At 39.7% G+C, this 23467-nt stretch overlaps 1 protein-coding gene across 1 annotated transcript in view; it reads left to right on the top strand.

Moving 5' to 3' along the window:
* Positions 1-23467, top strand: part of LOC136878793 (uncharacterized) — a 127174-nt gene that overhangs the window by 84847 nt on the left and 18860 nt on the right. Inside the window, exons 12-14 of the mRNA XM_067152267.2 lie at positions 5698-5901; positions 16683-16820; positions 17703-17857. Of these exons, the coding sequence (XP_067008368.2) occupies positions 5698-5901; positions 16683-16820; positions 17703-17857 (497 nt within the window). The remainder of the gene's footprint in view (positions 1-5697; positions 5902-16682; positions 16821-17702; positions 17858-23467) is intronic.

Below are 23467 nucleotides of genomic sequence, written 5' to 3'. Positions count from 1 at the left end.
AGTGTACCATTTGCCACTGAGGTAGACACCTCATTTGCAAATAAAGAGATTTTGATTTGATTTGATTAACATTATATAAACAGTATTTCATACCAATTGTAACATACGGATTAGAAACAGTGGTACCGTCAAGCAGGGTGTTTTCGGATGGTTTTGAGGTTATTTTCGTCTTAACTCATGAAGGGAATCTTAAATTGTATTGTTTATCACCCTAATAATGAGGAATATATCCAATTAATGCAATACCCTACAAACAAAAAATATACGCCAATGCAGGTTTTCCTGAGAAAACAAAAAGTAGTGTCCGAATTCACCCCGTTCTTCGGGGTGATTTCGGATGCACATGCATTTTAAACCGCTGTCTGAAGTTTCAAAGCGTACTGTATTAGTTGATTTCGGACATAAATAGTCTTTTATTTCAATTCTTCGTTCTTTTTGCTTTAGTTTTGTGATATTTAAAGTGTTCTGAGGGTGTCCAAAATATGACTACTGGTTAAAATCATTGTAATGATAAATGTAATGTGTTACTGATCTTTTTTTTTTTTTTTTTGACAAGGTAAATATAAAGTTTTCCGGTCTAAATTGAAATATTAATAGTTATAAATGTACAGAGCTCCTACTGAGAAATCTTAATAATTTTTCTTACAAACGATACAAATCTCAGAGCAAAGAAAAAGGTCGATACAATGAACATGTAGTTGCCAAGGCCTATAAATCTAAAACACGTTTTCTTTGAAAATAAACATTCCTCTCTTATCAATTTGGACTGGAAGTATTTTCAAATTTTATTCTTTAGCTATTGTATCCTCAGCAGGGATGTTAGGGAGCACCACTTTTCTGCTGTTTTTATATGGGCACAAGTATATGACATCCACATCCCGTGAACGAATATTTCAGGCCAGGCCAAAATACTGCTTGTATGCTCTTTGTTCCTCAACTTGTATTTATAATCTGCAACAAGGAAAGCCTCTTCTTGCAACACCAGAATGTCATTACATTCATTGTGTGCTTCATCGCATTAATTTTCACTGTTGCTGCCAGCGCCATCACTTGTTTCTGCACTGCTTTCATCTCAGCAGAAGTCACGGCCAAAAATCGACTTCCCAGGAAGAACATTTTATTTGCGGCGGTGGCGGGAAGTGGCAGGTTGTGTTGAGTTGGAGCATGGCCGGAGGGTGACGAGCTTCCTTGAGCATTTCCTTCTTCCTAATTTAGCATTGGTTGTCTTTCCAGTTTTTGGATGTACATTCCGCACTTTATTTTGTAGGGGGGACCAAGGCATACCATAGAAATCAAATGCTTTCCTATAAGACAACTTGCCACTTTTATTATCGCGTACAGCTTTTTATAATAATTTCGGTTCGTAATTACCCCTCAAAGCAGCTTCTTTTTGCCTCTGATAATTTCTAGGCATTGTCCGAAATCACCCTGACTGCTTTCAATTTTCAGTAAAATGTGCGTAAAACACTATTTTTTCACTAAATCACACCAAAATTCCACAGCAATCATTTATAAACACTTCAGTTAGTTGATCTCACTAAGAACTATAGTTATAATGCATTCCTTCCGACTGCGACAATCGAAAGTATCCACTTAATGATAATGCATGAACTTTCAACAATGCCAGTGCACATGGGAAATTTTCCAAAGTATGAAGTCGATTCGTAATAAAAAGCACAGAACGCAGGAAACATAACCTCAAGGTCAAACTAAAATGCGCGCGGAAGTGCAAAGCACCGGCGGCTCGTTATGCGACAGAATAGGCAAATCTACCATACTGTCCGAAACCACCTCTGTATCCGAAATTGCCCCGTTTGACGGTAACTAATAAGAGACAAGATAGTAAGAATCAAGCAGTAGAAATGAAATTTTTAAGAACATCAGTTAAAAAGACAAGAAGAAATAGAATTCAAAATATTAAAATCAGAGAAGAGCTAAACATAGAACCGTTAGTACAGAACATACAAAAAGGAAGACTGAGATGGTTTGGACATGTAAAAAGAATGGGAAAGGAATGGGTAGCAAGAAGGGAATTGGAAAGAGAAGTTAAGAAAAGAGACCAGTTGGAAAACCGAGAAGAAGGTAGATAGATCTGATTTGGAAGGACATTACAGAAGCTGGATTGGATGTGGCAGAAGTAATGGAGCAGGAAAAGTGGAAGGACAGAAATGAGTGGAGGAGGGTTGTTAACCACACCTGGACAACTGGAGTGGGACATTGATGATGATGATGATGATGATGATGATGATGATGATGATGATGATGATGATGATGATAAATTCTTTTGATGTCAATGAGGCACTCTGCATAGTGAAGGCTAAAACAGCTCTCACAGACAAGAATGTTGTTTCACTTGCCTTAATTAGGGCACACTTTTCTGATCTTCTTGCAGCTATTGAGCATGTTGAGTCAGCATTGTTGCCATTAAAAGATGCAATAGAAGTTGTGGACTCCATTTCAAAGAAAGAAATACCAGGACCAGTGGGTGCAGCCTGTTCACTCAAGCTCACCAAAATTCTACAGCGGAACCCTTGATTTTCAACAATGAGGAATGTGTCTGCAACAATTCAGGGAGAAGAAGATACTGACGAGGTACGATGGGGACCAAGAGCTATTGCTTCAATTAAGTTTGCTCCAATGACTTCTTCTTGTGTGGAGTGTACATTTTCCTGCTATTTTTGAGAGATAATGGAAAACGTTTTACTGTGCAAAATCTGGAAATGTATTTAGTTGTACAATGTAACAGCAGGTGGAAACTGAGTTCTGTGCTTCTGAAATAGTTTGCTTTTGATGCATTGGAAGTTGGTCGAAAAAATGTTCACCATCAGAATGTTGGCCAGTAGGGTAGGAGAGGTGGTGGTATACAATTTTCTAATCACTAGATTGAGTGCCAAAAGGCTGGATTAAATTCCAAACCTCTCTGCAATGCTTATACAGACTGAGGGCATATCATGCTGTTGATAGTGATTCGTCCGTCGGATGGGGACGTTAAGCCTTGAGCAGATCTTTGGTGCTATTCAACAGGAATAGGCTATATATATAATTTCATCACACACTTGGCTATCCACTGATTGACAACAACGTTCCCTTTCGACTAGTACGCTCACCTCAACAACAAACTCTTCCCACAAATACTACATTAAAGAAGATGGCCTAATGACGTCTACACAAACTTCAATATAGCCTATGGCACCAGCATTCCAACTAATATTATCTTAAAAAGAACCAGGCCATATGAAAATTCTTCAAAATTTATAAGCATATAAATGAAAATCAATACTTATTAACTTCAAGAACCAACGACCATTACTAATGCTCAACTTTTCTCAAGTTTTTAACACGTCATTTGACAATTATATGGAATGTACTTTCTGATTTTTATCTTTATTGTAACATCTTTTATTATCAAGAACCAACCACCTATGTTGTATATTTTTAGACTCAAATATTAACACAAATATTGTTAAGTAATAGTATACCACTTTTTTTTTTTTAAATTGTAATAGTTGTTTCACGATCTCTAATCCATTTTACAAGACACAGTTTTTAACAGCATTCATAAGTCATTCCCAATCAGGTACCTGATCTATTCCTAAGGTAAAAATGGCTGATGATGCCTACTATTGATAGGCGAAACATGTACCATCTAATGTATTAATTTTATGTTAACATTTTGATAAGGACAAATTCCTAACTTTTAAGATTGTATTGTATTGAATAGGTGGGAGAATAATAAAAACATACTAGTGTTATTTATACAAATACTTTCAATACGGACCCAAAAATGAATTTTATCACATGTAATAGGAATAGGCTATGCGCCGGCACCGGGTTTCACCCTCTCCCTTCCTACTATCATATATCACGTCATTAATTTTGTCTCATTAACTCCTCTGATGAGGTTGACATCAAGGAAGGGCATCCGGTCATAAACACCTGCCACGACAGATTCATCTCATCTCATACTGACCCTGTAGAGGAACAGGACAAGGGTTGGACAAACAAAAACAAACAATATTAACCCAGAATTTTAAGACGTGTGCAAATACGAGGGCGGTTTGAAAAGTTCTCGGAATCACCGCTAAATGTCAGTGCTAGAGCAACGAGGTTCCCGTGCAATAATCACACATCCTTTGTGAGTGAACACGTGGCGCGTCAGTGCTCTAGCTGCAGGAGTGTGGTAGTGATGACTCTTTGTTGTTGTTCCCGCGTAGTGATTTGTGACAATGGAAAAAACTGAGATTCGAGCAGTGTTGACTTCAGAACACACTGGGGGACTCTGCTCCTTCATTTTCAACTATTGCCAAGTGGACCAGCGAGTTTAATTTGGTCGGGAGAGCTTGGATGATGATCCGCATAGTGGACGGCCAAAAAGTGTTACGACCCCAGAATTTATCGCAAAAGTGCATAAAATGGTCATGGAGGATCATTGACTGAAAGTGCGGGAGATTGCTGAAGCTGTAGGGATGTCTTCTGAATGGGTATATTTTATTTTAACCGAAGAATTGGGTATGAAAAAATTATCCGCAATATTGGACAATAAACGCACCAGATTGGAAATGTCCGAACAAAGTCTGGCCCATTTTCAGTGCAACCAACAAGATTTTTTGCGCCGGTTTGTGACTACAGATGAAACTTGGGTCCACTACTATACCCCAGAGACAAAACAGCAGTCAAAGCAGTGGAAACATATTGATTCACTACCACCAAAGAAAGCAAAGGCAGTGCGTTCGGCCAGAAAGGTAATGGTCTCAGTTTTTTGTGATGCAAAAGGCATTCTGCTGATAGATTATCTTCTTACTGGCCAAACAATTATGGGGCAATACTATGCAAACCTCCTAGACCAACTACAGGAAAAGACACGTGAAACAAGGCCTGCTTTGGCAAGGAAAAAGGTCATCCTTCATCAGGACAACGCTCTGCCGCACACAAGTGTTATTGCCATGGCAAAACTTCATGAACAGAGGTACGAATTGTTGCCACATCCACCTTATTCACCTGATTTGGCACCATTAGACTTTCATCTATTCCCCAAGCTGAAAATTTTCCTCGGTGGACGGAGATTTTCTACAAGGGAAGAACTGACAGCCAAATTGGAGAGGTATTTTACAGGCCTGGAGGAATCTCATTTTCGAGATGGGATCAAGGCATTGGAACATCACTGGACCAAATGCATTAGTCTACAGAGAGACTATGTTGAAAAATAAAAGCAGTTCTACCAAGGTAAGATACTTAATTCTAGTGCATTCCGAGAACTTTTCAAACCACCTACGTACATCAAATTACATGGACTTTAAAGTTAATGTATGTAAGTAGTTGTAGACATAATAAATGTGACATATTAGATTAAGTTAAGTGTGTATGCATGTTATATCTTCCCCTAAGGGAAAGGTTGAAACTAGTCTTAATTTATAATAAACCTTAATAATAGTAAAAACATATGGTACTGAATAGATGAACCTACCCATCCTGTTGAAAGTAGTCAATCATCAATACGGACCAATAAAGTGAAATTAATTTCATATACTAACAGTTATAAATTAACTAGGTTGAAACTGAAAAGAGATGGCTTCAGATATCACAAACCACCTGTTCTGGTTTCGTATTCCCTGCCTGACATTCAGTCTTCAAATATAACTATACTTTAGGATTACAATGTTACTTTTAACTAACCATGCCTTCTACTTTCATTTTCAGGCAAACCTGGAATGAATTTGAAGAAACTACTTGAGGACGACCTGAGGATATATTACAATGACTACTGGGAACGTGAACTGAAAACGGACCTCACAAATACTTTTGGCACTGTAGTCCTGTTTATACCACGTTCTTTTGCTCCGACTGCAAGCGACCTAGAAGCTGCTCGAAAGGCTGTGACAGACTACAGGACAAAACTTCCAGGTATAGTATTCCATGCTATAGAAATCAGATCACTGTTCTCAATAGTAACTCATCTACAATTATAAATTATTACCACTGAGGTAAATATGAAGGAAAAGACCAATAAAATAAGATCTGAATCCCATGTACGAGGTGCAGTACAAACTTTTGATTGTATACACCTAATAAACCATGAGCATATAGTTTATAGTCTCTGAAACGTGTCCTGTGATACTCCCCTGCATTAATTAAAAACTTTCCCAATTAGAACTTTTGGTTGAATTTTGTCTTTAAGAATACAATTTTGAGATGGGTTAAAGGTCTGGAAAGGAGAAAAAAATACTTAAAAAGAAGTCTGTTTCACGTTTTCTGGTAAGGTACCAGCACAGTCATTGTGGTTAAGTGTTTATTGAGCAATAATTCCAGTTTTTGACAGAAAAGAATGATAAAATATCTAAAATGACTCATAACTAATTTTTGGGGACAGAACCTCAAATAATGACAACAAATTACACTGCTGACAATTTTTGAAGCAATTTATATAAAAAAAGATTCAGATTTAAACCAAAAGTGCAGAGTGCACTGCTAGGTATGGCATGCACCAAACGTTGGCAGATGTGGAGTAGTGTAATTTTATGCAATGTGCAGTCTCTGCATTCTGTTTCCATCTGCCATAGTGATTATGAATTAAGGTCAAACTTTCTTTTACGTAGGGATAGTGTATTTCTCCTCCTTCTTTTGATGGATATCACGATTCTATTCACCAACCTTTTCCTTTCATCTGAGTATCTTGAAAGCCATCAATTTTAGTGCTCTGACAACCAGTCATGTTGGAAAGTGGAAAAGCGCAGCTCTCTGATGAGAGTTTCTCTGCTTTTAAACAACAGTTATGATGATTCAGGTAAAGGTTATCTTCAATCCGATAATATTTTGTTGATAAGTGATGTTACTGTGATGGAAATGAATGTGAAAGGAAGGTACGTGATGTTGAACTGTGCGACAGGTGTCTGTGTGTTCCAGTGGGAAGGTATGTCTACTCACATGGTATAAAAGAAGGAATCTCATGTTATAGAGTATATGTATATACTCTCCGGAGAAGCCTGGTACAGGTCTTTCAGTTTGACATCTTATAGGTGACCTGTACGTCTGTGAGGATGAGGCATCATCATCATTATCATCATCATCATCATCATCATCATCATCATCATCATCATCATCATCATCATCATCATGTTCCAGCTCCAGTTTCCTAAGTGCAGTGTTCAAGCGTTCACCACTTCTTCCTGTCAAAGTATAGTTTCTGTTACTCTATGTCCTCCCTTTTGACATTGCTCTTGTTGACCTCCAATTTCACTATGTCTATCCATTGATCCCTTGGCCTCCCTACTGGCTCCCCCCCTTTCACTTCTCTGTCAAAATAATTCCTTGCTGTTCTCGTTCTGCCCATCCTCATAATACGCCCAAACCATTGTCGCTTGCATTTTCCTAGAAGCTCAGTAACAGGTATTTTGATGCAAGCCTCCTTCCTGTTTGCTTCATTTCTAATTTTGTCTTTCCTGGTCTTTGGGTCATTGTTTTGATGAATTTCATTTCTATTATCTGGATTTTACTATTAGTCTTGTCATACAGGGTACATGTTTTGGGTCCATAGGTGAGAATTGGATTGATGTAGGTATGAAACATTATCAATTTTGCTTTTTGGGGGGATTTTATCATCATCCAAGAGTAGCTTTTTCACTTGAAAATAAAATAGAGAAGCTTTCTCAGTCTTATTAAGTATTTCTTGGCTTCGAAACCGACTTTCAACCTATTAGGTCGTGTTATGTACATTTAGTATGCGTTGAAGAGATGTTAAGTACAGAACAAAAATGGCCCACTGGACACCAGTCAGATCCAAGCCCACAACCTCCCACTGGTGTCCGGTTGGCTATTTTTGTTCTGTACTTAACATCTCTTTAACACGTACTAAATGTACATAACACGACCTAATAGGTTGAAAGTCGCTTCAGATTACAATGCGGTCGTGAAAATTCAATATTAATTTCTTGGTTTACACTGACTGAGCAAATATCATGGGAAAGCGGAGCACTGATGCGCAGGTGTGTTGTCTGCGCACCACACGCCCCCTGTGCCAGCGGCAGTTGTATAGGAGATCTTGTGAGCAGTGGCTGTGCATGTGACAAGTGTAACATGGAACGTCGTCGTGAGCTGACACCGTTCAAATGGGGTATGGTGGTCGGTGCCCGACGGATGGGAAGTGCGATTTCGGAAGTGGTGCGGGAATTCGGCTTCACACGATCGAATGTGTCCAGGGTGTATCGTGAATGGTTGAATGCGGGTGTCACCGTCCACAACAGATGAACAACCGGCCGTCCAGCCACCCTCGATGACCGTGACCGGCGACATCTGAGACGGATTGTCAATAGTGACAGACGGGCAACCGTGCAACAAATCATGGCTCAGTTTAACACAGGTCATGCTAGACATGTCTCGCAGTGGACAATCTGTAGGAACATGAGTTCTATGGCATAGGGGAGCCAGCGCCGCACACGGGTGCCACTGTTAACCCAACGTCATCGGACACAACGACGCACATTTGTTGCCAGTTTTACCAGGGATGGACACTGGAACAATGGTGAACGTGATATGGTCGGACGAATCACGATTTCAACTGCACCATGCCGATGGGAGGCACCGTGTATGGCACAGACCACATGAAGAGATGGATCCCGCCTGCCTCGAAGGTGTGGTCCAGGGCGCTGGTGTCTCTGTTATGATCTGGGGTGTATTTTCCTGGTATGGAATGGGCTCCCTAGTTGTTCTGGATGAGACTTTGAATGGTACGTGGTATGTTGAGCTGCTCGGAGACCATCTCCACCCATTTTTGGCCTTCCAGTGCCCAGACGGTTCTGCGGTGTTTCAAGATAACGCGCCGCCACATTGCTCCCACATCACCCGGGAATGGTTCCAGGAACATGCAGCGGAGGTCCAACGACTGCCATGGCCACCCAGGAGCCCCGATATGAACCCTATCGAGCATATCTGGGATTTCCTGGAACGCAGGCTCCGTGCCATGGATGCTGCATCCACGAACAGACCAGCATTAATAATACCAATATAAATGGTCCATAATTGGACATTATAAATTTTCCAGCTAACTCAATCCTGGTTGCCAGCGTTTTGCCCTCGTGTGCTAGGCTGGGCTCATCAGTTGGTACCTAGCACACCTACCAAGACGCTGGCTAGTGCATACCGTGGAGGCCACTGCGTAGGCTAATTATAGCCACCAGCAGTGCCAATGCACTATGAGAGACTTTGTCTCATTATCAAAAATTGATGCCTGCTTGGCCATCAGATGATAGATATTGATTCCCATAGGGAATCTGGAAGTATTTGTTCCGAATGAGTAAATTTATAATACCAATATAAATGGTCCATTATTGGACATTATAAATTTTCCAGCTAACTCATTCCTGGTTGCCAACGTTTCGCCCCCATGTGCTAGGCTGGGCTCATCAGTTGGTACCTAGCACACCTACCAAGACGCTGGCTAGTGCATACCGTGGAGGCCACTGCGTAGGCTAATTATAGCCACCGGCAGTGCCAATGCACTATGAGAGACTTTGTCTCATTATCAAAAATTGATGCCTGCTTGGCCATCAGATGATAGATATTGATTCCCATAGGGAATCTGGAAGTATTTGTTCCGAATGAGTAAATTTATAATACCAATATAAATGGTCCGTTATTGGACATTATAAATTTTCCAGCTAACTCATTCCTGGTTGCCAGCGTTTCGCCCTCGTGTGCTAGGCTGGGCTCATCAGTTGGTACCTAGCACACCTACCAAGATGCTGGCTAGTGCATACCATGGAGGCCACTGCGTAGGCTAATTGTAGCCACCGGCAGTGCCAATGCACTATGAGAGACTTTGTCTCATTATCAAAAATTGATGCCTGCTTGGCCATAATGTCCAATAACGGACCATTTATATTGGTATTATAAATTTACTCATTCGGAACAAATACTTCCAGATTCCCTATGGGAATCAACATCTATCAGACCAGCATTGGCGGCCGCTCTGCAAACGATTTGGTGTCAGTTGTGTCCAGAGGACTACCAAGGACTTGTCGACTCACTTCCACGGTGTCTCACTGCAGTTCGCAGGGCCAGAGGAGGCGTCACATGCTATTAGTTGACTATCCTGTGACATTTGCTAAGTCATTGTATTGTGTTATCTTTTGAAATGAAACGTCCAAGGTATTTGAAGTGAGAAACAGATTGTAACAGAGTTCCCTCCAGGAAAATGTTTGAATCTGTGCCTTTCCTGTTGATATTCATTTCCTCAGTTTCTGTTTTACTGGTATTTAATCCATATTCTTTAAACTTGTCATTTCAAAGATTTTGATTCTCTTATACTTCTGCTTCATTTTCTCCTCAGGTCAAAATATAATCTGCAAATATTAGAGTGTTAGGCTTTTTGCAATATTCTTTGATGGATTTTATGATCCGATCCATGTCAATGATGAACCAGGTATGATGACAAGGCGCTTCCTTGCTGGACTCCTCCTTTGGTTTCAAACCAGTATGATCTTCCATCCCCTACTTGGATACAGCTAAAGCATTTTTGATAGAGCATCTTTACTTTATCAGTGATGAAGTTTGGCACACCTATACCTTCTAGGCATTGCCAGATTATTTCCGTAGGCACACTGTCATAGGCCTTCTCGATGTCCATGAAAACCATCACTAACTTCTTACCATATTCCCAGTGCTTCTCTGTTAGCATTCTGACAGTAAATATCAGGTGTGTAGTGTTTCGGCTCTTCCTGAACTCGTGTTGCACTTCCTCCAGTAACGGTTCTATTATATTTCTGGTTCTTCTTTCAATTATCTTCTACAGAAGTTTAAGTGAGTGAGAAAGTAAAGTGATGCCCCCTATAATTTCCACATTTCTTCCTGTTTCCCTTTTTGTACTTTGGGAATAATGACACCTTTCATCCAGTCCTCTGGTATCCTGTTCTCTTTCCAGATGACAGAGAGTACTCCATACAACTATTTTATGCCTTATCATGTCAACAATGAGGTCATCAAACCTTGGGAACTTACCATTTCTCATGTTCTTTAACTCAGACTCCACTTCTAGCCATGTTAGCTGGTGTTGTGCTCCATCACTTGCATTTAAACTGCAGTTTTCAGTGGTATAATTTCAAATACTTCCTCTATTTAATAAAGTATTGAAGTAGTTTTTTTATAACTTTTCTGATGCCTTGATTTGTCTTCACCAGGTTCCCATCATCTGTTTTGAGTGCAAGGATATTGGTTTACTTACTTCTTCTGTTCTTGATTACTTTATAAAGCAACTTCCTGTTACTTTCACAGTCTTCTGTTAGTCTGGTAGTGAACTCAGCCCAACACTTTTCCTTTTGTTCTTTAATCAGTCGCTTCACAAATAGTTTCCTACCTATGAAGAATTCCAATGCTGAAGACATCACAAACACCCAGCCCCCAAGCGACTAGAATATTAACCAATGAAGGTTAGAATCACAGACCTGGACGAGAATCAAACCCAGGACCCTGTGGACCAAAGGTCAGAATGCTAACCATTTAGCCATGGGGCCGGTTTAAAAAGTGTATTATACTGTACCAAAACTGAGTGTGCAGATGTGTAGAAGCTATCAACTCACAGCAGTTCTAAATATTGCATATTTTATACTAGCCTACTAAAAGATGGTGAGTAGCAGTCTCCTCCCGCCCTAGCCAGCGATGCATGCAGTGAAAGCTCCCATCCTGAGAGGTTAACCTATTTCATAAAGATCATTTCTCAACATTGCACATGTATGTGAAACATTTGTTGTTTTTACACTTTACTCGGCGAGTTTTGGAACTAGTTTAGCATTGACAAATTCTAGGTGTGGCACCTGCTGGTTGATATAACTTGAAAACAACCCATGGGTAAATAATGCCAATATCAAGCTTGAATAATAATAATAATAATAATAATAATAATAATAATAATAATAATAATAATAATAATAATAATAATAATAATAATAATAATAATAATAACCAATGAAGGTTAAAATCACAGACCTGGACGAGAATCAAACCCAGGATCCCTTGGACCAAAGGCCAGAATGCTAACCATTTAGCCACGGGGCCGGTAGAAAGAGTGTATTATACTGTACCATTATTATTATTATTATTATTATTATTATTATTATTATTATTATTATTATTATTATTATTATTATTATTATTATTATTATTATTATTATTATTATTATTATTTGTGAGATATGACTGTGAAATTCATTACATCTATTAGTATTATTATTTATGTAGTTATGTCCGGACTTTATTTGGTACAAATCATGATTGTATTAATTGTGAGGTTACGTCGTGAGGTTATGTCATGAAACATCTGCTGCATGTATATTAATATGAGTTCATTTAATGTAAGAACACATAATTAATAGTATATAATTTATTATTACCTGTATATATATGATGTATAATCCACTACGGTACAATATTGTGTAACACACTGTAATATCCAGAATAACGTATCTTTGGCACTAGATAGTTGTAGAAAGTTCTTTACTTTATAACTAGGCTATTAGGCACTCTAGAATTTACGAGAAAATATGTTGTGTAATATCCTTCTAGAAGCCTAGCCAGGTAACATATAGAAACAGTCTCAATGGTGGAGTGGAATTATTGTTTAACAGGAGTTGTTTTGATGAGACTTGTGTGGAAGTCGTGCTAGCGAGTGTTTGAAGTATGTGAATTTGTTTTGTTCAGTTGGTAGCTGATATGCATTGGTTGAATATGTTTCATATGACTTAGCATGAACCATACATCTTGGCATAAAATATTCGTCCACACAGATCACATGGAATGGTTGGGGGAGGATGGGGCTGTGCTTGATGGAGCTTGCATGCTTGTCGTTTATCCTCTTCATGTCATCATCGTTCCTCTTCAAACACCGTAAGTGATGTAGAAACAGTGTGGTGCCAAAGTGTACGATTCTCAGCAAGCATATCCCAGGATTGAGTGTTAATTCCAGCTCTTTTCATAGTATGCATTAGCTGATCCTTGAAATGCCTCAAAGGGCTCCATGATGCCTTGTGCCAGAGCAGAGTTCACCATACAGGAATTGATGAGGAAGCCTAGTTTCACTCTTTCAACGGATGTGACCTATCCATCTGAGACAGTGGACAATGATATTATATATATATATAGAGGGTGGTCAGAAACAAAGTGAACTGGGTATATGAGCATTATAGGGGTGGTCATGCTTATAAATATTTTTTAAAATATTTGATATCTCATACCGTTGTAATTTTATCAGCTACTGAAGTTAGCCAATCAGATCACTTCATGGGTGAATTCAAATGGGCTTTGCAAGACGAGGATACTTGTGCATATGCGCGGAACATTATCTGTCTCCATCATACACCCTACTTCACTCCCTCCTCCCCTTCTCTACCCTGAAGCAAGGCAGCGGCTTTGCTCTGGCATAGCTACTTTTTTTTTTGCTAGTTGTTTTACGTCACACCGACACAGATAGGTCTTATGGCGATGATGGGACAGGAAAGGCCTAGGAATTGGAAGGAAGCGGCCATGGCCTTAATTAAGGTACAGCCCCAGCATTTGCCTGGGGTGAAAATGGGAAACCGCGGAAAACCATCTTCAGGGCTGCCGGCAGTGGGGTTCAAACCCACTATCTCCCGGATGCGAGCTCACAGCTGTGTGCTCCTAATCGCATGGCCATCTCACCCAGTGCTCTGGCATAGCAAATACAGTGAGTTTGTCAATTTGAATCGCGTGCCTGGAAGTTACGAAGTTAACTCATTTTCTCCATTAATCTGACTGCACCATCGTTCTTAACATAACACAAAGAACATGGCTGGTATAGTTCTGATACACCCTGTAGATACAAACCCTGTGTGTATACCCACAACAAATATTGTTTCTCCATGTTATATTATTTTGGGGATGTTAGGTCACGTAATAATTAAAAATGTATGCTGCGCATTTCAAACTCTCATCCAAGATCATCTTCTTCGAGGCAATAACAAAGATGAATGAAAACTGTAAATGGAAATTGTCACTCCATAGTATCTAGACTCAAGATAGAAAAATGCTGTTAGCAATGTAGTTCATTCCGGGGCCTCCAGAGTCAAGGAGAAAGATGTTGAAGAGTTAACTATGGAGGGTAGCCATGACCTAATCAGTATACAGCCTTCTCTTTTATTAAAATTATTTGGGTGTTTAGCAATTTCTATTGCCTCACGAATGATTCCAAGTGGAAGTAGTTTCTATATTGGCCAACACGTAGGAAGGTAGCCATGAGGGTTGAGGAACATCGCAGGTACTTAAGTCCTTGCCTGCCAGAGAAGTCTGCTGTGGCAGAACGTACCATACACAATGACCATCAAACAATTTTTGATACATCTGTATTTGTCAGTAAGTTCCTGGACTGGCACCTAAAATCTAAGCAGCCATGCAACATGGCATACACTTATTTAGCTCCACATCATCCCTTAAAATAGTTCCCATTGGCAGCTATGTATGCCTTCGAAGGTTGGTATAGCTCTTGGAAACACTGCTGAAAGATATTGGCAGGAAGATCCTGTACAACTGCTCTTGAGGCAGTGATGATCTCAGTAGAATGAAATCTGCTTCCTCATAGCTTTGCTCTCAAGTAGGGAAAGATAAGAAAAATTCCATGGTGCGAGATCATGTGAGTATGGCAGGTGCGGCAGAGCGGTGACGCGTTGCCTTGCCAGTCTTCTTGGACAAGCATGGAGAAATGTGCAGTGGTGCTGTCGCATAACAATAGCCAATTCTTTCCAAGCCACAACTCGGGATGCTTTTGACAAATTGAATGACGTAGGTGGTGAAGGATCTCCTTGTAACTGTTCTTGTTTACAGTTGCTCTTTGTGGGAACAAACTCCATGTGCTCAATTCCGACAGATTCGAAAAGCAGTTCAAATATCACCTTGCCTTTTGACCTTCACAACTGCGGCTTAATACCATCGTGACGATACAGCTTCATAATCTGAAATATTTTGCTAGTGGTTTTGCCTAATTTTTGGGAGAACTTGACATTTTCCCATTTCTCAAATTATAAAACCTCACTCACATCCAACTACACTAGTGTCCAAAAGTTAAGCATAAGTTACGAGTAAGCAGAGCAACAGGAAATAGACCACAAATCACACGACATATGCACCTACCAACCTTATGTGTTTGCTCTGTATAGGAAAGGAGTGTTCCCTGCTTTGACTAGCGGCGTAACGGCAAGGTAAACACAGCCAGCAGGGTAGAATACTCGGCTACCTGAAAGCAGGCCAGACACAGACCAAAGTCGCCGTATCCTTGAATGTGCCATAAAGTGTCATTTCCAGGCTTTGGAGACGATTTTGAGACACAGGAGATATTAGTCGTAAGCCAGTACCAGGTCGATCAAGGGTAACCACCCCACAGCAAGACTGATATCTGGCCTTAATCACCCGACGAAATCGGAGTGCACCTGCAAGACAATTGTTGGCAGAGCTTGCAGCTGTCTCAGGGGTTATTGTTTCCCAGAAAACTGTGTACTGGAGGCTCAGAACAGCAGGGCTGTTTGCCTGACGACCAGCGGTGTGCGTCCCGCTCACTCCAGCACAGAGATGGGCCCATTTACTGTGGAGCCGTCAACATCGAAACTGGACCATGAACGAATGGAGGTATGTGCTCTTCACAGATGAATCCCGCTTCAGTTTGCAGAACGATTCCTGTCGCACATTAATCTGGAGAGAACCGGGTAGCCGATACAACCACAGAAACATCATGGAACAGGACTATGTATGGTGGTGGTGGCGTCATGGTGTGGAGTGGCATCATGTTGAATGGCCATACGGACCTGCACATCTTCATGGGTGGTCCGAGGAACACTGTTAACGCTCGGAGATACAGGGATGAGGTACTAAGACCACATATTCGACTCTTCAGAGGTGCGGTTGGTCCAGAGTTCCTCTTAGTGCGCTGCTCTGGTGGATGAATTTCTGGCTGGGGAAGACATTCATCGCATGGACTGGCCAGTGAGGTCTACGGATGTGAATCCTATAGAACATGCCTGGGATGCATTGGGGAGGTGAACTGCATCCCGTCAGCCTCCACCAAGGACCCTCCAAGACCTTCGCATTGCCCTTTCGGAGGAATGGGATTGACTGCCACAAGAGCTCTTGGACCATCTGAAAAAGAGCATGCCACGTTGCTGCGAAGCATGTGTGGCTGTTAGGGTTAACCATACACCCTATTAAGAGCATATTTTGTTGTGGAAGACATTGCTGAGTTTTGCTAGTTATTGTTAAAGGTGTACCTTAGCTATCAGCACCTTTCTCACACTGTTTTCTTGGACACGTTGTGTGACATATGATGTGTGAGTCAGATGTTTATTCAGCAATCTGTCTGACATTCCTATCAGGCAGTATGGCCCCGTTTAGTGATTATGCTTAACTTTTGGATACTAGTGTACCTTTCATAAAAGAGGCCACGGTTCTGTTTACACTATATCCATGCAACCAAAGAAGATGCAACCTATCTGTTGATGTACACCACTGTGACACAATGTGGCCAATTCTCAAACTTAATGACTGCACTACGTATTTATTTATTTTTCATTCATTCATTCATTCATTCTTCCCCCCCACATAATTTCTACCGGTATCTATAATGCATTGGATAAAGTGCCTACTCTTAATAATTTCATGAATGATTAATGTTAATAATTTTTTTCTTTTTCTTTCAGACGTCACATTCCTGTACTTGCTCTCAGGAAATACAGATAGCGTCCAGGGTCTTGTAGTGGACAGAACAACAGACGTATTTACGTACACAGACAGTAAAAATGTGAATGTGAATCCTGTGGCCACAAGGTTAAAGCAAGGTAATACTAATTTATCTCTTATCTTGTTCTGTGCTGAGAACAATTCTAAATCTCAATAGTCTGTTTTGAAATGAGTCACCCCAAATAAGTTCCTTCTGTGGATCAGTGATAGAGTGTCAGTCTCCAGACCCCAAGATCTTGGATTCAAATCTGGTAGAGGATGTCAGATTTTTGAAGGACAATAAAAAGTTCATTCGACACTCCATGTTGTATGACGTTGGCATGTAAAAAATCTCTGGTGACACATTTGGTGACTATCCAACAATATAAATGAAAACTCAGCCATAGATTGCTCAACAGAGAGCTTGTTCACACTGCCACCTGCTACAGTAAAATGGAATATTGAAATTGATGTGCAGGCAGCCTAAATGGTGTAATAGTAAAATGCCTGCACACAGTAGTTGAGGCCATATACTTACTTAATTACTTACTTACTTACTCACTCACTTACTCACTCACTCACTCACTCACTCACTCACTTACGTACTTACTTACTTACTTACTTGTTTATTTATTTACCTGAAACTAAAATCTTCTTGGCAGTCATTCTCGCAAAGATTATATTCTTCTTTTTCTTCTTTCAAATAGTCTTACTTGGCACAACATTTATTCAACTGTTGTACTTTAATCTTTGCCCAGTATTGTCACATCTTCTTCCAAGACCATTTCACAGCACACTGTTTATGTCACCAAAGCTTCAAGGTAGATTTTGGCTTTAAGAATGTGACACTTCCTTTGTTAGTCTTTAGAACAAACTTTTAATTTTTTTTTTATAAAGACCATTTTTGTTATTTTCCAGTAAGTTGATCCTGTTGTGTACATTTGTCAGTTCACTTAAACTGGTTCTCTTCTAAGAGAAATTAATTATTTCTATCTCATCAGTTCCTAGAAGAATCAAGAATCCTGCTTGTGGTCCAGATTCGTCTGATGCAAAATATAACACACTTCAGTTCACAGAAGCGGTGAATTTTCAAGGTACCAACTACTACCGTGTCAGTCCTAGATACTTGTTCCCTGCAAGCAATGCCAATATTAAGGTAAGTTGATATTTTGCTTATTCAGAAATGAACTATCAACTTAATGAATATCAAATCTTGTTTTTTTTTATAGCTTCATAGCCTTATAAATACTAATTTATGTATTGCTTTCTGAGGAAGTGAAGGTATTTCTCTCTACTATGAAAGACATTTCTGTTGTTCTACAGAGCTGAGAAAACTAGTAAACTAAACCAGTAACAGCTGCACTCAAAATATCATCTAATGTTTAACCCTTAAGCACATGTGGCAAATTTTAGAACCCGAGTACATGTGTGGTGTTCTTTACAGCCCAGATTTTATACCTCTATAAAATGAAAGATGTTAATAAGAGGATATTTTAAGATACTGTACATAAAAATAACTCTTCTTGTCAGCTAAACAAGTTGTATACTTCCATGTGTTTCTACGATCATATTATAAACTAAAATGCAAGGTGTCTGGGTTAAAGGTATAATAATATAAAATTTTATAACTTAAGAAGTAGTGGAGATATTTACTTGCGGTTTGTTTCTACAAATAGGGTAACTCAAAATGTTTGTTTACATACCTAATAAACCTTGATATGTGCACCATTAGTGGCGCGACAGACATCTAATCGGTATTCCACTTCTCTCCAAGTGTTCTGCAGCATTGTAGGCATAACATTTGTGATAGCTGCACGAATGCGATGACGCAGATCTGGTAGATCACGAACTGGTGTCTGGTACACTTGATTCTTGAGAAACCCCCAAGGAAAAAATCAAGTGGCATAATGTCAGGACTTCTAGGGGTCCAAGCAATTGATGGACTACCTCTCCCAATCCAGCGATCTGGGAACTCACGATTCAAGAAATCCCTCACAACTTCTGCATAATTGCAAGGTGCACCATCTTGCTGAAAGATCACATCACGAGGAAGTTGAGGCACAACATACTGCTCCAACATGTCTAGGTAACGTGTTCCATTAACTGTAGGCTCTGTGAAGAAGAATGGGCCAATAACCCTGTCCTTCAACAATCCACACCACACATTCACTTTCGGAGAGTCCCATTCCAACTCTATCACTGCGTGGGGGTTTCAGATCCCCATATGCAGCAATTGTAGCCTCATCCAAGAAATGGACTGAATCGAGGAATGCCTCGTTTCCATCAATTTTTGCCAGAATTGTCTCCACGAGTGCCTTCCGTAGCAGCCTGTCCTGAGGTTTGATTTTCTGACGAAGCTGCTGTTTGTACGCCCGTAGGCGCAACCTTTTGTAGACAACATTGTGTACTGTCAAACGAGGTAACTGTAACTGCCTACTTTCTTGTCAAATTGACTTATGAGGGCTCCGCTTGAAGGACTCATGGATTAAATCAACAGTAGCCTCTGAAACTGCGTGCTTGACATGGCGGCCCGATCTCGACAGCAAGGTCCCAGATTTTCGAAGGTGCCTGTCCAATTTCCTGATTGTTACATAAGTGGGAACGTTATCAGTTGGTAACAGTCCATACTCACACTGAAATCTACGTTGTACTAGTGTAACGTATTTTATCTCCGCGAGCGAAAGCACACAGAACACCTTCTGCTGTGGAGTCCACATGGTTACTGGCGTGCTTCTCGCGAACAACGCAGTTACACACATGCGCATGTGATACCACTGCCACCACAAATGAACACAGAAAACATTTTGAGTTACCCTAGTTGTAGAAATGAACCACCAATAAATATCTCCATTATTTCTGAAGTTATTAAATTTTATATTATTATATCTTTAACCCGGACACCTTGTATAACAATTCATGAAAATGTTAGGTTTTTGGCTTGTTTGTAGTTGAGCTGATTGTATACTCGATTTTTTTTTTTTCCGTCAAAGGCGATGATATCTATTCGATGAGGCTTATCAGCAGTGGAGTTGCCACGAACTTCTTCACGGACAACCATGCCACAATCTTTCAAGCTCTTGGCTAGGATGACACAAATGCTGTGGTACCTGGCATTAATTAGAGTTACATTGTGTGTGCAGTGTTTTAGGATGCAGGAGAGGGTTTTGGTCTCGTTGTGACAGTGTCAACAACGCTTACTGTCATAGGACCTGTCTGGAATAACTCGTATTGCTGCCACATTGCCTACCATCTTAAGGCCAGTGCACCATTCACTGCTAGTGAGACCTTGTAGTTTCAAACCCACTTGTTGGCTTGGGTGTATTCCTTAAAAATAATGACTACTTTCTGAGGGAGATGGCATTTGCTACATTTTGCATCTTTCAGAGCACTGCATACTTTTCTAGCATCGAAGAAGTTTATGTTCTTATGGTAAAGATTTTTGTTGTGTTGTACATCCACTTCCTGCAGGCAATGGATACTATCCTCATGAAGTCATCTTGTGTTGTTGAAGTAACTGTTATTAGCCATGTGAAAACATTTAGTGGATTTATTTCCTGTACGAAGGCTTACCATGTAGTTCTAAATTCCGAGGCTTCTGAATTTAATATGTCTGTAGAGCACTGCATTGGGTGTGTCATATGGTAAGCAAAATATTTCTTTCAGTGTACATTTGATCCTTTTATTAGTGTCCTCCAAGAATTTTCTTGGTATTGCTTGGTTGGTGTCATTTGTAAGTAATGTCACTCCATGTGAGATTTGTGCTGGACAAAGCGGAGGTGGGACAGGTTTTTCTCCGGATACTCTGGTTTTTTCCCTGTCATAATGCATTCCAGCAACACTCTCCACTATCATTTCATTTCATCTGTCAGGCATTAATCATTGTCCGAGAGGAGTGCGACAGGCCTCGGCAGCCAGCACAATTCATATCCTCGCCACAAGTTGGGGCTTCATTCATCCCATCCCTGACCTGGTCATTGACTAGAAAACAGGTTGTAGGTTTTCATATGAGAATTCAACAAATCGAGGTATTTAGTATCCAAAATTTCTGGTCTGGTTGAAAAAGTGGAAGGGAGACAAGGGATTCTAGTTGATTTCTGAGTTAGCGAAGAATGGTCTATGTACTGAAGATGATTGAATCAGAAAAAGTGACACCAAGGTACTTCACAGTGTCCCCAACAGAAATGCGTTTTACATTAAAGTCACAGTACACCTTCAGGTCTCTACTGGTAAGCTTTCCTTAGATGATATTAATTGATATGCATTTTTAGGGCTGCAGAACTAGGCCAAACTTTTTTTTGAAGTTCTGAATTGTCAATCTGATGTTCTTTGCTGATGCTTTGTCCTTTGCGATGATAACAGTGTTATCTGCAAATTCCGGGGCTATTAGAGGCCTTAAACCAGGTACTATCTCTTAACCAAATCTGGAAGCTATTCTGTGCTTGCAGAGCTCTTTAAGGATGCAATCTGTTGTGAAATTGTACAGAGTGACAATAAGGGAGACCCCTGCATAACCTCTTTAATTAGATTAAAAACACTGGTTTACTTACAATTCATGTCAATTCTTGTCATGTTATTCTCTTGCAGCAATGTTCACAAGCCTGGTAAGTACCGGGAGGTAGTGATGGGATATTCGATTCATTTTACCAAATCAATTTATTTGATTCCGTTCACATTACTGAATCGATACAGTGATCTGATTCATGGCACATGAGTCACTGCCCCTATTAAATCTGTGTATGGATAGACAGCAGCAACAGCATTCAATGTTCGCTGCTGCCATCTGGTCTTCATTCTATGAACTGCTTTCCTATGTGTCATCCAGCTTTCAGATTCAGGTTTCTCCTGCAGCCACCTCCTCGCATCAAATTTTGATGTTACAAAGTCTTTCTACTCCCAGTGACAACTCCATTAAATAAGTATAGAATAAGATGAAAAATATCTGAACACACAATCATCAATGATCTGCATTTAGCTTATCAGTTGTTTGCCTTAAATCATTTCAAAGAACATGGAAATTTCACTGTATTCATGGTTGCCTGTTTCAAAGTCTTTTATATACTGTATATATAAGTTATTGCGTCGGTCAGCTCATTTACTCATTGTTCACATACACCGGTGATCTCGTGATTCGATGATTGAATTCTTATACAATGATGCGACATACAAACTGAGAGAATACTGAGCTGTTCTTTCCCAATAAAAACAGATAATTTTGAGTGGCCATGAGCATGACTTATAGTTGTAGGGTAGGCTAGAGAGCTGAGTTGAATTAACTGTCAAAATGTCAACATGTCAACTAAGTTATAATACGAAGATTCATTAAAACTAACAAATGAATAATCTAATAGCCAACGTACTTACTACCTACTTTGGAATTAAGCTTTGACTACCTTTTTAGCACTCCAAATAAATCCAACAATTATTTTAAACCTCCCTGTAAGAAGAGGACAGTGACAGAGTCTGTTATAGTGTACGATTTTTTCAGTGAACCACGGTTCTGTATGTCTCACTCACATCATAAGTTTGGCTCCCTGTGAATGACCACCATTCTGATAATGAACTGCAATTATCAGTTATCAGACTGTGCCTCTTATAAGGGCTTCTGATAAGTTCACCTGCATACACCCCAGTGTCAGTGGGTAGGGACTGACACATCCCACTCTGATGAGTCTAGTATAAGACCTAAGTCGAAACGCTGGTTAATAGAGCAAACGCCTGAAAAGCCTTACATCTGATATGTTTTTGACATTTTTGACATGCTCTATTGGTGAAAAATTTCTAATTCCCTCCATTGGAATTTAGAATTTTCCATATTACTGAGGTTTCCTGATTTAAGAATTAGCACAGTTCTGGTTTGTAGGAAGCATGATGATATTTGTCCAGTTTGTAACATTCTGGTAGGTAGTGATTAGGTTAATAATCTTGTAACCATTATTGAATAATAATAATAATAATAATAATAATAATAATAATAATAATAATAATAATAATAATAATAATAAAGAATTAAATTTTAACCTTAGTAAACAATTAGATTCAACAAAGCATCGCAGCACAAAATATAAACAAACAGGTTAGGAAACATGACAACTATGGAATAGATGTGGAAAGCAGCATGGAAACCTGGGAGGTAATGGAACATAGCCTTTTTCTATGAAAGAAACTGGAGAGGGTAATTGCCCCTGGATTACAACATTTATTTTTTAAAAAAGAGAAAAATCAGAAACTCAAAAATTGAAAGACTTCACAAAGGGAAATATGAGTTATTAGAAATACCTGCAGACATGCACAGTGCGCAAAATAATTTTTTTTCAATAAATTCAAACCTATCAAAATCTTAATCTGACGATACATGTCGATTCTACACAAACAAATATAGAAATTAAACCAAACATAGAGGTACAGTAAAATCGCACCAATATCTAAAACACTTCAGATAAATGGCATAGATTTCCCGTACATATGAAAGGTGATACAGAAATACCAGGAGGCAAACCCGAGGGATAATTACAACATAATACAAAGGTTAAGAAAAAGGGTATTGCCTCCATACAAATATTATATGATCTTAGCTGAGAATTTAAGTCATTTTGGCATTTAGTGGTGAACGTAAAATTCGAGGGCAAACTCCTATGTAAGTAAAAGGGTAAATTATCATATTTAAATGAAGTTAAAAACCGAAACAGAGGAAGGAACATTGCTGACCCTAAGACTGGGTTTCCCGCGAGGGGACTGAAGCCTGAGCATGTCCGCTCACTAAGATGGT

The sequence above is a fragment of the Anabrus simplex genome, chromosome 8 (genome assembly GCF_040414725.1).
Source record: "Anabrus simplex isolate iqAnaSimp1 chromosome 8, ASM4041472v1, whole genome shotgun sequence".
Lineage (NCBI taxonomy): Eukaryota > Metazoa > Arthropoda > Insecta > Orthoptera > Tettigoniidae > Anabrus > Anabrus simplex.
This window is presented reverse-complemented; position numbering and strand designations above follow the sequence as displayed.